Here is a 16,796-nt window from a genome sequence, read left to right as displayed (position 1 = left end):
CAGGTTGACAGCGCAACCAGCAGTTACTCCGGTTTCGAGAATGGCAAACTCAAATTTATGTAGCTGAGCGGGCCCAAAAAGTAGCCAATTAGGAGCAAAATTGCCAAACCTGGAAGCCTTGCTCTCAATATTAGTGTAAGTATGATCTGATTTACACTCTTTTCCACACGCATCACATATATTTGTCTTTTATGGGAATGAAGCCATGTGTCAGATAGATGACTGTGACCGATACGAAAGTGACAAAAAATTACTTCATGTATAATTATGCATAATATGCATAACTTCCATTCTTCAATTATCGAATTTACAAGGTTTAATTTCCTTCTCATTTCAATATGCATTTAAAAACCATTTATCACCATCAGAACGGACTATATACTAAATGCAGCACAAAGGCCTCTCCATTTTCCTACAATTGACCCCGTCCTGTGCAAGCTGCATACACTCTACCCCTGCGAACTTCACCTCATCCACCTACCAAATTTTCTGCCGCCCCCTGCTATGCTTTCCTTCCCTTCGAATCCAGTTGGTTACTCTGAGACCATCGGTTATCCTCTCTTCGCACTACCTGTCCCACTCATTTCCATTTCTTAATTTAGGCTAGAATGTCAGTTACTTGAGTTATAATTGAGTCACCAACCTTTACAGAGCCCTTTACGAAACTAAAAATGCAGGAAAATCTTTATGTGCCACACTGCAGTATTTTAGTCACTGATTCCAACATGGCTTGGTACCCAGCAGAACTTAATCATTTTCCTTTTTCTGGTCCTCCTGTAGGGAAGCTTAAGGTTTGACCTTGGCTAAGCCCTGAAGGTCATTGTGACACTCATGGCGATCTCCTGAATTCCCCCTCGAAGTGAAGTTACCGCTTAAAAACAAAGAAAGAGTGGTATTTCTGACTGGTTTGTTGTAAAGTGTCCTATAGATGGACACTCCGACTATGGTGTAACCGAGGTATTTCAATCGAAACCTTTTAATACGTATCCAAATGTAAGCATTGTTCTCTTGCCTGCGAAAAATGGTTCATTTGTTTCAATGCAAGGAATACTTACCAGTGATGCTCTAGTATGCGCCAGCTGAAAAACAAGCTGTTTTTGTGCTGGAGCCGGGCAATAATAAAATAATGGTCTCACTGACATATACTACACTTCCGTAGTTTAAATGAGGGCTTACTACAATATAGACGTGCAAGTGGACCCTCGGTGCCTTCACAGTAGTCACAGTACCTTTGTTTCGTTACAGTACCTTATGTACGTTCATGGATTGTGACACTTTTTTGCATCGTTTGTGAGAGGTAAAAATGAAAGCTTTTTATCAAAAGTAATGCCTATAAATTTGTGCTCGTCTTTGGCAAGTAGTAGTTTCGTTAAGGCGCGCAGGTCGCGGGGTCTGCATGCAAGCTTCGTTTTGAGCGCCGATTCAACGGGAAACAGACCGACCGAAAACGGGAGACGGACCGACCGAAAACGGGAAACAAACCCACTCAACGGGGAGCACACCCACTCAACGGGAAGCACACCCACTCAACGGGAAGCACACCCACTCAACGGGAAACAAACCCACTCAACGGGGGGGGGGGGGGGGGGAACCGACTAGCCGACTATACGGGAAGCAAAACCACTAAAACGGAAAGCACTAAACGGGAAGCAAACCGACTAAACGGAGGAAAACCCGACTAAACGGGGGAAAAGTCAACTAAACGGGGGAAAAGTCAACTAAACGGGGGAAAAGTCAACTAAACGGAGGAAAACCCGACTAAACGGAGGAAAACCCGACTAAACGGGGAAAAGTCAACTAAACGGGGAAAAGTCAACTAAACGGGGAAAAGTCAACTAAACGGGGAAAAGTCAACTAAACGGGGAAAAGTCAACTAAACGGGGAAAAGTCAACTAAACGGGGAAAAGCCAACTAAACGGGGCAAAGTCAACTAAACGGGGGAAAGTCAACTAAACGGGGGAAAGTCAAATAAACGGGGGAAAGTCAAATAAACGGGGGAAAGTCAAATAAACGGGGAAAAGTCAACTAAACGGGGAAAAGTCAACTAAACGGGGAAAAGTCAACTAAACGGGGGGGGGGGGGGGGGAACAATCTAAACGGGGGGAAAAACTAAACGGGGGGAAAAACAAACTACACGGGGGGAAAAACAAACTACACGGGGGGAAAAACAAACTACACGGGGGGAAAACAAACTACACGGGGGGAAAAACAAACTACACGGGGGCCAACAGACAGATCTGTCCGGTTCGGTTCATGAGGATTAACGTCCCAAAGCGACTCAGGCAATGAGAAACGCCTCGGTGGAGAGCTCCGGAAATTTCGACCACCTCGTGTTCTTTAATGTGCACCACCACCGCACAGTGAACAGGCGTCTAGCTTTTCGCCTCTATTGAAAAGCGGCCGCCGCGACCGAGATTCGATCTCGCATCCCTGGGCACAGCAATCGAGCGCCCTAACCACTGCAACACTTCGGCGGGGCTAAGTATCAGTGTATAAGTGTAATAAAGAATTAAAAAAAAAGAAAAATTAAAGAATGAAAAACATCGTCCATGCGTGTAAGACGCTATAGCGTCATACCCAAGACGCCCTCGCTTTTTGGACAGTCTGCACTGCTTGAAATCGACCTTTCGAGAAATTTATTTAGCGCCTGGTCAACAAGGTAACGAAGCTCAATTGTACAAACTCCGAAAATGTGCAAAAATACTGACATAGTAAATGACCTTCTGCGTGAAAAAATAACACACTACGGGGCATGCAGTATCCACCACAAAGCTTCGAATTAGACCTTCTGGGGTCGTTTACCTGCTCCGAAAGCTCATTACACGGGCTCTTTCAAGCACTGCGTCCTTCGAAATGCAGCCAGAATGCAAACAAGGAACTCGTGCACAATTGTTGGCAACCACTGTATAACGCCGCCACAGTGGTGGCACTCAGCTTTCCAAGCAATCATCACTAAGGGGTGCACCGCGTAATTTTATGCGCAACCCAGTGATCCCACCACAGCTAAAATCCCTGCCGGGCGTTCAGCGGCTCGAAGAACGACTGACGTCCGCGTTCGATAAGAAGGGGGTGGGGTGTAGACAATTGAGATATCGGAGATTCCGAATGCACAGGGCGGACTTTGGGCAAGCAGGAAAAGCGAAGCCAGCGTTATCGTAATCTCTGTGGAGTTGCCGCAGGGGAGGTTACGCGGCTACGCGCGCACTTTCTAGGGGCACGCACACGCGATCTCAGCCGAGTGTAGGAAAGAGGATGGACTTTGCACGGAATGCCCGGCAGCGCTCGTAGTGCGATATGGCGGCAGTTCGTTTTCCCAAAGCCTGTATACACGCAATATGCATCTCAAGTCACAATATGGATCTCAAGTCGAAAGGAGACACATTTTAGATGCTTTTTACTCAACGAGGTCGGGAGGAAACGCTGCAGGGTATTTATAATTTCCGTAACTCCCGATAAAGAGAAACCTCGCTGGCCGCGGGACACTAACCGAAATTAACTTTTAGACCATTAAGAAACATCCCCTTTCAAATATATATTTCTGCAGAAGCTAGTCATACAATTAAGCAGACAAATGTATACTCCTACTGCCTCCTTCTACCCACCCCTTTAGGTTTTCGCACCCTAAATCATCACTGCAAACTTCATACACATAGTGGGAATGCGCACAAGCAGAGGCCAGCTCCCTCGCACATTAAAAGGGTATGCATGACTGGAAGACTCGGTAGTTTAAGATACTCTGTAGAACTGGTAGAAACCAGTGACATATGTTTCGCACTGTGGTATTGAAAATATAAGGAGGCACTGATTTCCCTTACATTAACTCTTTTTGAAATCGAGGTCGCGGGATATCGAATCTGATCACATTTACAGAAATGCCACCATGCTGCAATCGGTTAAAAGTGCGCAAGCAAACCCCTGCCGACAGGAGCCAGGCATCTTGGAACTGATTACGCTGCGGAAAGTTTTTTTTTTTTTTTTTTTCCAACACGTCCATAACACACCTTTTTGACACACAGGAGGAGCTTTTTGAAGCCCATCCCTAGCCGGCATTCCAGCGTGGTTCCAATTTTGATTTTTTTTTGCACGCACATCAGTGGCACGAGCTTCACGAAGACGCCGATAAAGAATGCGAAGAAAACAATGGTATCATTTGCATTGCCTGCACCTGGTACGTTACTGAGGCTCTTGAGGCAGAGCTCTCGGACTACCGTCAGCACCGCCGATTTCACGGTCAGCGAACTGTTACACAAGGTGGCCGCACGAAGGAAAAAAAAATGGAAAAAGCCGCGTGAGGAGACACTGCACACGAAGCGCAAAGTTCCTTGGGAAATGGAATGAACTTTCGGCCGTGAACGCTTGCGCCGCCAAGAATCAGGCAATCGCGAAACTCCCTACCCCCGGCACGCTTCGGTTGCTCTTTAATCGCAATCCCCCCACCCCCCACCCCCCACACACACCTCCCATTGCCATTTTGTTCAGTTCTAGTAAGGAAAAGAAGCAACTCATCGCGAAATTGGACACCGCACAGCAAGCTGTCCGGGATCCGGCGCGTGCTACCCGGGAGTGAGGCCCCGCGCACGAGCGCATTTGCCTGCCGTTTCGTACAGGCAACGATCTCGGCGCGCGTCCTGTCCATCTCCACGGTCCAGAGGCGATCACCGTGGACGAGGCTGCCGCGGAGAGATACCCTGGGTGCAAGCGTTCCCGGAAGTGGCGGGGCCACCGCCGGTCGCGCTTGACCGCTGCCCACAGCGCCGAGGACGTCCCGGCCGGCGGCGCGGGGTCGCGTGGCCGCCGCCCTTCGAGCGAAGCTGCCGCGGACCGCCCAACCCCTTTTGTTCCCAACAGCGATGGCTACCGGCGGCAGCAGCAGCCATCGCGGCAGTTGTCGGTTCCCTCGCTGTCGCTGCTGGCAACGAGGCAGCAACGACGCCGTTGAGGCCCAAGAGGAAATGGTGCCGATTTGTATGCGTGCCGCCCAACGACATCTACATCGACAAGCAGCAAAGAGACTACTTGAAGAGAGTGCGCAACGCAGGCCTACGAATGAAGTTCTCGCAGTCCCAAGGGAAAACAGGCCGGCTGCATGGATACTGCGTTGCCCGCTTCAAATGTTCCTCAGGGGAAGCAATATATGTCGATAAAATGGGACGGACGACAAGTGTAGGGCCGCGTTCCGCTCAAGGAAATAAACAAAAATAACCATGAAATGCAGGAACGAACGAAGGCAGCCTCCCTAGCTTATCGCCGTTCACTCACGCGCCGAGAGGAGCCTGGGTCCACTGGTACGATCTGGGTGAAAGTCAACGATTCAGCCGAAAAGAAAGAGGGCGATCGTCGCGTGTCACTGTTGCTGCGACCAGTCGCAAAATCCTCCCACTGAGGACTGCATACGAGACAGCTTCACACAAGCAGGGACAGGGCAGTCTTTCCATGTGGAAAGGTATACGATGGAAGGGACATTTCCGCTCTGATTTAGAGCAAGGTCAGTTACCCAGGCGCGTACACAGAGGAGTGAAAGTTGCATTCATATATGTATAGATATGCATAATGCATGTACTGTGGTAAACGACCCACTGTGGAGGGCTTCGCACTAGTTTCCATCAAGTGGTTTTTCGACGTTTGTAGTGCTGCGTCGGCGTACGTTGCAAACCGCAGCCGTTGCTAGCTGTATTCAAACGCGCAACCATGGGCTAAATAAACAAAGCAGCCAAACGACAAAACCACCAGGTCACCGCGGTAGGTATATTAAACGAATATGGCCACTTAATTTGCCCTCATCCTTTTCGTTTTCTAATGATGCGTAGATCAGTATACATGGATTGAATATATCTATCATGATGTTAAAGTTTCAACGTCCGAACGGTGGAAGCTAGGTCAAGATCGTCATAGGTCGCGCAAAATGTGAAAAAGCCGTGATAAAGTCGCATGAATGGAGCTAATAGCCACTGGCATTAAGAAAAACTTTTTGTTGTTGACCAATGCAAAATAACAATGGGATAATGGATTAAAAAGTAGAAATTAAAAAAAAACCACATGCCGCGTGTGGAATCCGAATCCACCAACGGCATCATCATCACGGTCATTTTTTTTTTCAGAAAATTAAAATGAAGGAAAATAATAAACATAATAAAAGAAAAGATCTGTGAAAACCGCGGCATCTGCCATTGAGCTGCGGTGGCAGAAACAAAACGGAATGTGGTTGGTTTTCCTTCAGCGGCGAGGGAATGCAATCAGCCCCGCTTGTATGCCGCGGCACGTCCCAAGTACAGGCGTCAAAAGTAGAAAGTGACAACTCTTTACGTCCTGTGAAAAATGGAGATCTGTTTTCTTTTATGATTCCTGCAGGCGTTGCGATATTATACTAGAAGGTTAGTTACATAACAAGGTTGCGTAGACCTGCAATGGAACCTCAGGGAGATATGCGCAAAATCAAACCGAGCAACCAATCGCAACCAATCCGTCAATAAAGTTTACGACGAGGGTATGACTGACAGCGCATAGTCATGCTGCATGTTTCATTTTGTTTATTTCGTTCATTTTACTTTGTGCTTTTGTATTTGTAATATCTACTTGTATATTTGTGCTGATTGAATCTGCACAATGATCTGCAGTATGAAATAAATAAAATAAACTATAAGAACACGTATAGTCGCTGCCATAGCGATATCGACCATTTTCAGCATTTACTCATGGCTAATGCCGCGAAATAATCGGTTCTGTCATCGGAACAGCGCAAAAGTACAAAAAAAAAAAAGGTGTGGCGTTACAGCTAAATTCGCATACAGAGCCAGAATGAACTACCGTCTAAACGAAATTATTTGCTACTGCTTCTTTCTACTCGGCCTTGCCCACGTGCGGCGCTAGCCGATGACTACTATAGGCGTAACTAACGCAGCTTCTCGAAGCACGCCAGACCCGCACGCTCCATCGGCCTTCCTGGGGCCATCTCGGGGCGTGATCTGGGCACACGTCGCCCGCTAGGCCTTCGTGGCCGCCGATGCAGCGAGCCTAGCCCACGGCCGCGGTAAGCGCGCAGACCCAAGAGAAGCAGGAACACACGCCGTCGATGGACAGACACGCGCGTCGAGCACGCACGACGTCGGTGATGCGTCACGTCGCGACGGCACGAATGTGAAGGACGCCAGTTACGACGGCGCAGCGGCAAACCTGTTTCCTTTTCCCATCCGTGGCTCAGCGCTGCAAGTAACGTTAACAGCGCTGGACGCGCTCCATCTGCAGTGGTTTCCCAACGATGCGAACGGCCATCACGGAGAGCCACTGATGCGCATCTGTCTCTACATTCGGACAGTCTGCACAAATTTTTCCTTTCAAGATGAAAAGGAAACAACACGTGTGATCTTCAGGAACGGATCAGAGCAAGCCTAACCTCGATGTATCCAGCCGCGTGAGAGTGAGAGAGGGAGAGACAGAGCAGATGAGAACTACCAGTTTGCTACCAGTTTTTACCCCCCCCCCCCCCCCCCACACACACACACACAAAACAAACGCGGAAAGCAAAGCGCAAATCTGGACGCTGGAACTGTTCCTGACGTGCAAGTTCCTTTTCATAGGGGATTTTTTGCGCTCCTGAATCGGCATTAAATGATCCAATAAGGCACCAAACTTTATAACAATGCGAATTAGAACATGAATGAGAACACTTGTAATTCGTTACACTCGTACTGAGCGCACCTGTAGCTATAGTATGAACATGCAATGTACAATAGGGTCTCAAGATTAACACGATGGTGACGGACATTTTGTTCGAATTGTGCTGAGTTCCAATTAATCAGGAGTGCCTTTGGGATCCCCTTATTAAACGTGATATCGACGAGATGAAAACGATAACGAAGACAGACCAAATGGCCCCAGCCCAGACATACACGCAAAAGAAAAAGCCAAGAAGAATATGTGGCGTTACAATTTTTTCAAAACATCGCAAAATGAATCCCATCAATTAGACAATGTTACTGAAAAAAAAAAAAAAAAAAACATGAATGAACATGCAAGGTAACCGATTCGTGTATGCCAAAGCAGCATTGCGGGCATCGTTGCACGCAGTAATGAAGGAGGGCTGCAAATCCAGAAACCTCCGCAGTGGGCCAGCCATGAGAAAAAAAAAAAAAAATTACGCGACGCCGATGTGGCGACGAATATCGAGCGTTGGCTCATCAATCCGTTGATGGTACTCATGCCTGCTTATCACGATGGCATAACCCCGCCACGGTGGCTCAGAGATTAAGACGCTTGGGTACTGAACCAGAGTACCGGGTTCGAACTAGCCCGCCGGCGGCTGCGTTTCGATCGAGGCGAAACAAAGAGGCGTTCGTGTGCTGTGCGATGTCAGTGCACATTAAAGGTTCCCTGGATATCAAAATTCCTCCGCAGCCCTTCCCTACGGCACCTCTTTCCACTTTCACTTCCCTCTTCCCTTAGGGCGCGGTTTAGGTGTCCACGAGAAGTGCGACAGATACAGTGCCTTTCCTTTCACACATAAATCAATTAACAATTTTCCTAGGTCACTTGGTACGCCCTGGGGGAGGGGTGAAGGGTGGCTGATCCTAGCCCTGATGGGGCTGGGACAGGTAGGTCACCGCGGCTTGCGGCGGGGGCTAGCCTGCCACCGAATTTTATCGGTAGTAGGCCGTCATTGCACCCGCCACCGCTTCGGTGGTGGACGACAGCTGTTGCGGCGCGCATCTCTCTCCCTCTTCTTTTTCTTTCTTCTCTATTTTCTCTTCTGTCCGCACGAGGCAGCGGAGGTGCCCCGCCGGGGTGGTGCAGTGGCAAGACGCCCGACCACTGTGCCGGAGTACCCGGGTTCGAACCCGACCTCGGCGGCTGCGTTTCGATGGAGGCGAAACGAAGAGGCGTCCGTGTGCTGTGCGATGTCAGCGCACGTTAAAGATCCCCAGGAGGTCGAAATTACTCCGTAGCCCTCCACTACGGCTCCTCTTTCTCTCTTTCCACTTTCACTTCAATCTTTCTCCCTTCCCTTACGGCGCGGTTGCGGTGTCCACAGAAAACAAGTGAGACAGTTACCGTGCCTTTCCCTTCCTATAAATAAATCAATAAATCAGGCAGCGGAGGTGGCTATGCTACAAAACCAGAAGCAGGCCCGTGCATTTTATTTTCCTTCTTACTACAGCCACAACTACGCCCTGCTGGCATGCGATCTATTGCTGTGCTGTGTGTCAGTGCACATTGCAGCAACGGATTGGGATGTGTTCATCATTGGATATAGGTAAAATTTCCCCTCCCATTTTAGTTAAGTTTTGGTCCAGGTTAATAGTTTAGGTTTATGATAGGCTTGTAGAATGTAAGGTCCGAAAGTGGAAGAGGCGGATGAGATTAAAAACTTTAGGTTACTGGCTTTAAAGGGCCTCTTAATGGGACTCTGTCTTTTCGCTCAAGAGGCTCTTGCCTCCACAGCAGCGGACGCGAACTATAAAGAAGTGTGTTCATTTCTTGCATGCTTAAAGCAGTGTGGGCTGCTGACTCAGGGCCGGCCGGCCGGCCGGCCGGCCCTTTCTCGGAGATGGCAGGGAAGCTTCTTGCGATGCGTCTGCCCGGGGTTGGAGACGGTCCTGCCTGAGCAGTTGGCAGATTCTGATATATGTGATGCGCCTTTCTTGCGCATCGCATCGGCTAAGTTTGTTCTCGCGGTAGGAAAAAAAAAAAATCTTATTAGGACTCGCTTTCGCGCGTATCGAAATGATATGTTCTCGTGGTTTGACTACTATTACCGCATTCTCTTCCGGTTTGTCCAAGTTTGAAGAAGACTGCTGGTTTAAGATTTCTGCGGTCTATGAGAGACGCCGTAGTGAAGGACTCCAGAAAATTCAGAGAACCTGAGGATCTTTAACGTGCACTGGCATTGTTCGAAAGAGATTTAATGCGTATAAGTTTGGCGACCGCGACGGCCCTTGCAGCTATGGCTGGTCAATTCCATGGCAGTGGCCCAGATGATCGCAAGGCACTCCTTAAGCACCGTCGGGGGTTCGGGACGTATGTCAACGTTAATGTCATCATCATCATCATCAGCCTGATTATACCCACTGCAGGGCGAAGGCCTCTCCCATATTTCTCCACTTAACCCGGTTCTGTGCTAGCTGCATCCACTTGACCCCTGCGAACTTCTTAACCTCATTCACCCACCTAACTTTCTGCCGCCCCCTGCTACGCTTTCCTTCCCTTGGAATCCAGTTTGGAACGTTAATGTAGCCTACTTCAACCAAATAAGGCGTCCTATCTATAGGGTTAAATGTGAGTCAGTTTTTTCTTGAAGTTTCTCTGTCCTCCTCATGATTTTTATTCTATGCATTATAGATAACATTTTGTTCTGCGAGCCACTGCAGCATTTCTCGATCGACCAAGTCTATGAAGCCAATTTCTGAAGTTACACAAGGATGCTGAATTGGGCGAGTTGGTGCATTTGCATTTTAGGAAACATCGCGCAAAGACGACAAGGACAAAATGAGGGATAAACACACGAGCGCTTACTCACAACTGATTTTTTATTAAAAATGCTAACAGAATAAATAGGGTACAAAAAAATTATCAAAGACATGAAATAAAGGAGGTGAATTGACAAAAATGTGGAAAAAAGCAAGTCTGCAAAGATACACAAAACACGTGAAAAAACTACTTGAAAACTGATTCAAGGTATGTAATCTACTTTTGTTTAGTTAATGGATGCTTCGCTAACACACTTATCCCCTCCTTTCGTGATATGATATGCCTCTATAATTTCTCTTGTACGTTGATTCCGCGATGTGCCAAGCACAATAGTTTTATTGAAAATGGGGTGGCATTTGCATTTCGAGCAATGTTTAGGCAAATTGTCTTGTGCTGTTGGGGTTAAAGAATTTCTATTGTACACTATTTATTAAGAATTTTGTACCCTATTTATTCTGTTAGCATTTCTAATAAAAAAATCAGTTCTGAAGTTACCCCACGTGTTGCGTTCAGAGATCGGTAAGGTGTAACGGAAAAGGATTTTCCCAGAACGGCACAATGTTTCTGGACTCTCGGTCTATGTTTCGTACCCCAAGGAGTAGGTCTCTGACAGTTCACACCTAGTAGGCGGCACCTAAGAGTTCCTTCAGACAAGAATCAATTAAAATGCCGATATTCCTTTTCTTCTTTTTGTTCACTCTGGATAATGTACAATCCAAAAAGAAGTTTCTTTAAGCGAAAAACTGGAAGTTACTTCGGTCTTAATTCTTTTTTGGAGGGCAACCGGAAAAAGGGTTAACTCGTAAATAGAAACAGCGACCCGATTGACAGTTGCGCCGATCCCAGAGCCCACCCATTTTAACAGAAGCCTATGCGAACTTTTCGAGAATGTCACGGAATGGTGAATCCGACTGGCAGGAAAATCGATTTTCGCGGCAGGAAAACAAAAATTAAAAACAACAAAAATAGGGTTCATCTGCGTCCTCCGTATATTCTTTTGAAACTCACACTGCCCGCACGGTGGCGCAGGTAGCAAGGCAGGCTACCTATGTTATCCACGAGATCATGGTAGGACAAAAGCAACACTAAATTACGAGTGACACGTAAGCTCTCTGTATTAAGGTATGACGCGATAGCTACCAGCCCATATATAAAGCCCCGCATTTATCAAGTCGTATGAACGTGCTTGAACGCAAGAGTACTGGCAGGCTATCACCCTCCCATATGGAAGGAGAAGCCGGAGTTGGCAGCTCCTGTCAAACAAACGTAATTTCTGGCAATCTGACGTCCAGTTAGTTCTGAGCTATGTCAGCTGCCAGCTACCGCATGCCAGCGCCATATGCTTGCGATTTTTCGTTCAAAACGCCAACCAACGCCGGCGCGGCCGCCGACACCAGCACCGCATTTCCAGGGAACTGGGCCTTTAGGGCAATCGCGTTAAAAAGCAGGCTTTGAAGGCGTGTCGCGTCCTCACTTTTTTGCTTACGTGTGAAAGTAATTACGCGAGGAAGTTACTAGCTAAACAATATAGCCGCAAAAGTGGGTGTCGAGGATTTTCTGCGCGGAAATCGGTCGGAACCCACTTGTCCAGAGGTTGCATCCAGTGATTCGCGTCTGCATTTGCCATTTTGTTTTTCTTTCCTTCTCAAAAACCAGCATAGTTCCATCATTTGGGCTTGGAGCACAAAGTCCGTTTTCAGCGAGAAAAACGGAGCACAGAAAACCCGATATAAGGAAGGGGCAGGAGCGCGAGTACAAGTCCTCCCGACATACGTTATGCATACCGACAGCGCGCAAGGGTGAAGCTGTGGAAACGCGCAAACAAGCAGGGCCAGATAACAGACTCTTTCAAACACGGGCGCATTCCCATCTCGAAGGACAGCGCATTTTTATGTATCCGCGGAGATAGAGGTTGTGACGAAGGTTTGTTCTTTGCTGCGCACACTGTTAGACCGCGACGCGTAAATGACAGCTCGCAAAAAAAAAAAAAAAAAAATGCTGACAACCTGGCGCCGTAAACGTAAAGCGATGTCATAAGACCGAGCACTGTTGTATGTGCTATCTCTGAATGCTACATACAATCAACAATCAGACACAGAAGCCCCGCAAACGGCATTCTCCGGCCTCAAGTGCCATCCTCGTTTCCTTAGTCAACGCCTCGCCTTAGTAAAGGGCGTGCGTTCTGTGCTAATTACGACTCTTCCAGACGTGCGTAATGATCCTTTCACGGCGCTACTACAGAAATCCTCGCACTCAGAAGACACGTAAATCAAAACCAGAGCCGAGGAGGATCGAGCGAGTCACGTCGCGAGAATGTGCGCAAGAAAACAAGCATAGCTGTGCAAGGCAATGATCGAGCCTACTGAAGTTCAATGTGCCCGTTCGCGACCTGTTTGCGACACGCGAACAAACCTAGAAGGCCAGAATAGCCTCGTTTTCTCTCTCTGCACTTGAGGACAACGCGCAAGAGGTTGATTAACCAGGGAGACTGTTGAGACTTGTCGCAGCATACATTTCAGCAACGGACAGGCTCGCCAGCCAGACGACGTAACGCAGCCCCAAGCCACGTAGCCCCTGACGATAGTAACATCAGGATTAAAAAAAAAAAAAGACAGGTCCGCGCTGAGCTGTCCTCAACATCCGTTTCTAAATTAGTACTACAGTGAACTAGTAGTACGCAGCGTTAAGAAAGCGGCTCAAATCACACGGGTTACGAAAAACAGCTGCAAAACGGCAAGCACCGCCAGCCAGTCAAAAGGCTTCCATAATGGACTCTGTCATTACACTAGCGGGTCGTTGTTATATTTCCCGCCTCGGACTAACTGTAATACAATGCCATGATGGCCGTCTATCAGGCTTCGAATTAGATACCACTCGATTTGGTTTGGTTTGTTGGGTTTAACGTCCCAAAGCAACTAAGGCTATGAGACACGCCGTGGTGGAGCACTCTGGAAATTTCGACCACCTAGGGTTCTTAACATGCATTGACATCACACAGCACATGGGCGCCTTGCTTTTCGCCTCGATCGAAAAGCGGCCGCCGAGGCCGGGATTTGATCCCGCGCTCTTGGGAACAGCAGTCGAGCGCCGTAATCCCTGCACCACCCCGGCGGAGTTAGTTACTATTAGAGAAATGAAGTTTGGTTTGGAGCACGACAATTACAAAGCGTAAAAAAAGAGTGAAATCCTCGCCTTTTCTAAAGTGTGCCCAAGCTTAAGCAGAGTTCTGGTTCAAAGATTTCAAGTCTTCGACGTGCCTTTGGCGAACATCCATAAGACACAGTCCATCATGGAAAGCTAACGTGAACAAAAATTTTAAATCGCGTCTTTTCAAGATTATAAACTTAAAAGTCTAGGGATCGGGCAGGACAATTTTTGTCGCATCGTGGGCGCCGATGCACTCCACCACATATTTCGCTCGCCGAAATCCTTCGCGCATGTCACCGACACCACGGGGCCAGAATACGCCCACGTAGCAGGTGAACCACGTGCTTCGAGCTGGAAAACACGTTAGACCGCGAGCCAGAAACCATTATCAGAAACATCGTGTAACGCACGAAACTTGCTGCTCCCCACTTCAGCCTGTTTATCGGAGGTTTTGCTATTGCCAACACAAACAGCCTCGCGGAGGGACCACGCGGTCTGGAAATCACTGACTAAGACTCTACGCTATCAGTTAAGAATAACAATCATTTAAAAGGTGAAAACAACCGCGACGGAAACTGGGTAGAAACGTTCAGTACATAATTTAGCAGATCACACGGCCAAGGCCCGGGTATTCCTGTCTTATACGGTCGTACCTGTGTCAGACTATAGAGCGGCAAAACAGGCAACACAGCGTCACAAGCAACAACGCTATATGGGCGTTTCGTGGTCCTTTTTATTTCTATTTTATTCAAATGTAAGGAGGAAAGGCTGCGTTTGTCACGCAATGCAAAAGAAAGGGATACCTTCACCCCTTCGAAGAAAGCGTCGCGACCTGCGTTCGACAACAAACTGCAAGAGTTGACCAAAACACTCACGTTTTGAAGTTTACGCCAGCTTTACGTTCGTCGTTGCTCTCGAACGTTGGCACCGGTGTGTAGTCGGCGTCAGTCATTTTCGAGCCCGAAGCAACGGCGGGCACAGCCGGCCAGCCGAGACGGGAGCAATTTTTTCTACCTTTCCGGCGCCACACACACCTCGACCATCACCGGTCGCGACAGGCACGGCAGGCTGGAGGCCCACGTGACTTCCGCGCTGCTTTGCCTATCCGCCGCTCCGGGAAACCGGCGCTGCAATCAAAACAAGAAGGCAACGAAATCAGTAACGCGGTGTTGGTTGTGATGGGAGCGGCGGGCCTAAAATTTGCACAGTAGAGTTGCGTTTGACCTTCGTACCAATGTCAGTCAATTACATGCGCCCTATCTGGTACAGAAATCCACTCAGAAGTAGCTTTCAACAGACGAGCATTTTCAACGAATAATGTTGAGGTTGGTTTCTCCAGACAGGTACATTTCTCATCATGAAATAACACAGCTGTGTTAATATACAGGTGCGGAAAAAAGTAAATAGAGCACGCTATTGCCTTATAACATTTTCGTGAGTTGCCGGAAACTGCTAGCTGCGCAAACAGATAGTAGACTCTAATGGGCTTTCACATGAGCGAACAACGTTCCTTCATTTTGGATAAGGAAAGGGTAATATAGCACTTCGAACAGAAAAGCATGCTTCGTTTACTATTTCCGCATCTGTACACCAGTTCAGTTCAGTCGTTTAGTCGTGTCCGACTCTTCGTGACCCTATGGACCATATCACGCCACGCTTTCCGGTCTCTCACTATCTTCCTAACATCACATAACTTCATCTGCAGCGCCTCGAGGATGCCATCTCACCATCGCGTTCGCTGCCTACCCCTTCTCCAGTTACCCTCAACCTTTCCCAAGGTCAAATACTTCTCCAGCAACTCCTCTCTTCTCATCAGGTGACCGAAGTAGCTGAGCTTTAACTTTAGAATTTGACCCTCCAATGAGCAGTCAGGGTTTATGGTCGACAATATCGACTGATTTTATCTTCTGGTAGTCCAAGGAACTCTCAAGAGTCTCCGCCAGCACCACAATTCAAACGCGTCAATTCTTCGGCGGTCAGCCTTCTTCACAGTCCAACTCTCGCATCCATACATCACAACTGGAAAGACCATAGCACGAGTTATACGGATCTTGGTTGGCAGACTAATGTCTCTGCTCTTTAATAGGCGGTCAAGGCTAGCCATGGCTCTCTTTCCCAGAAGCAGGCGTCTCCTAATTTCATGGCTGCAGTCTCCTTCCGGGGTAATCTTGGAGCCCAAGAAGAGAAAATCTGTCACAGCTTCCACTTCTTGTCCCTTGATCCTCCAGGACTTGATAGGGCAAGACGCCATGATCTTTGTCTTTTTAATGTTCAGTTTAAGCCCAAACTTCTCACTCTCTTCTTGTACGCGCATCAGAAGTCTCTTGAGTTCCACTTCACTTTCTGTCATTAATGTGGTATCATCCGCATATCTGAGGTCGTTGATACGTTTTTCAGCAATCTTCACTCCAGCTGAAGACCGGCCTTCCTCTTGATGCACTCAGCATATATGTTAAATAGGCAGGGCGACAATATGCAGCCTTGTCTCACCCCTTTCTCAATCGGAAACCAATCAGTAAGACCATGCCCAGTTCTGACTGCGACCTCTTGCCCTTCATACAGGTTCCTGAGGAGACAGATGAGGTGAATTGGAACTCCCATCACTTGGAGAGCTTGCCACAATCTGCCGTGATCTACGCAGTCAAACGCTTTCGCAAAATAAATAAAGCAGAAGTAGATGGCTTTCTGGAACTCTCTTGCTTTTCCATGATCCAGCGAAGGTTGGCAATCTGGTCTCTAGTTTCTCTGCCCTTGCGAAACTCAGCTTGCACGTCCGGAAGCTCCCGATCCACATACTGCTGCAGCCTACCTTGGAGGATTTTCAACATCACCTTGCTAGCATGCGAAATAAGCGTGATCGTGCGGTAGTTGGAACAATCTTTGGCACCGCCTTTCTTTGAAATGGAGATGTAAACTGACCTCCTTCAATCCTGTGGCCACTGCAGGGTTGTCAAAATTTGCTGACATACTGTATACAGAACGTTAACAGCGTCATGGTTGAGGTTTTGAAGCAACTCAGCTGAAATGCCATCAATTTCGCTAGCTTCGTTCTTAGCAAGGCTGGCTAAGGCCCATTCAACTGCACTCTTCAGGATGCCCGGCTCGAGAACAGTAATCACAACCGTCTTATGTTGGGTTTGCACATCCGGGTCCTTCTTGTACACTTCTGTGTATTCCTGCCACCTCTT

At 48.0% G+C, this 16,796-nt stretch overlaps 1 protein-coding gene across 1 annotated transcript in view; it reads right to left on the bottom strand.

The window, feature by feature from the left end:
- LOC146197482 (scoloptoxin SSD14-like) overlaps positions 1 to 14,689 on the bottom strand; it is a 64,956-nt gene extending 50,267 nt beyond the window's left edge. Inside the window, exon 1 of the mRNA XM_084599321.1 lies at positions 14,484 to 14,689. Coding sequence (XP_084455447.1) covers positions 14,484 to 14,560 — 77 coding nt within the window. The 5' untranslated portion in view covers positions 14,561 to 14,689. The remainder of the gene's footprint in view (positions 1 to 14,483) is intronic.
- Positions 14,690 to 16,796: the final 2,107 nt, after the last annotated feature.

The sequence above is a fragment of the Amblyomma maculatum genome, chromosome 3, assembly GCF_055883805.1.
Source record: "Amblyomma maculatum isolate TAMU_Amacu chromosome 3, ASM5588380v1, whole genome shotgun sequence".
NCBI classification, from domain to species: domain Eukaryota; kingdom Metazoa; phylum Arthropoda; class Arachnida; order Ixodida; family Ixodidae; genus Amblyomma; species Amblyomma maculatum.
This window is presented reverse-complemented; position numbering and strand designations above follow the sequence as displayed.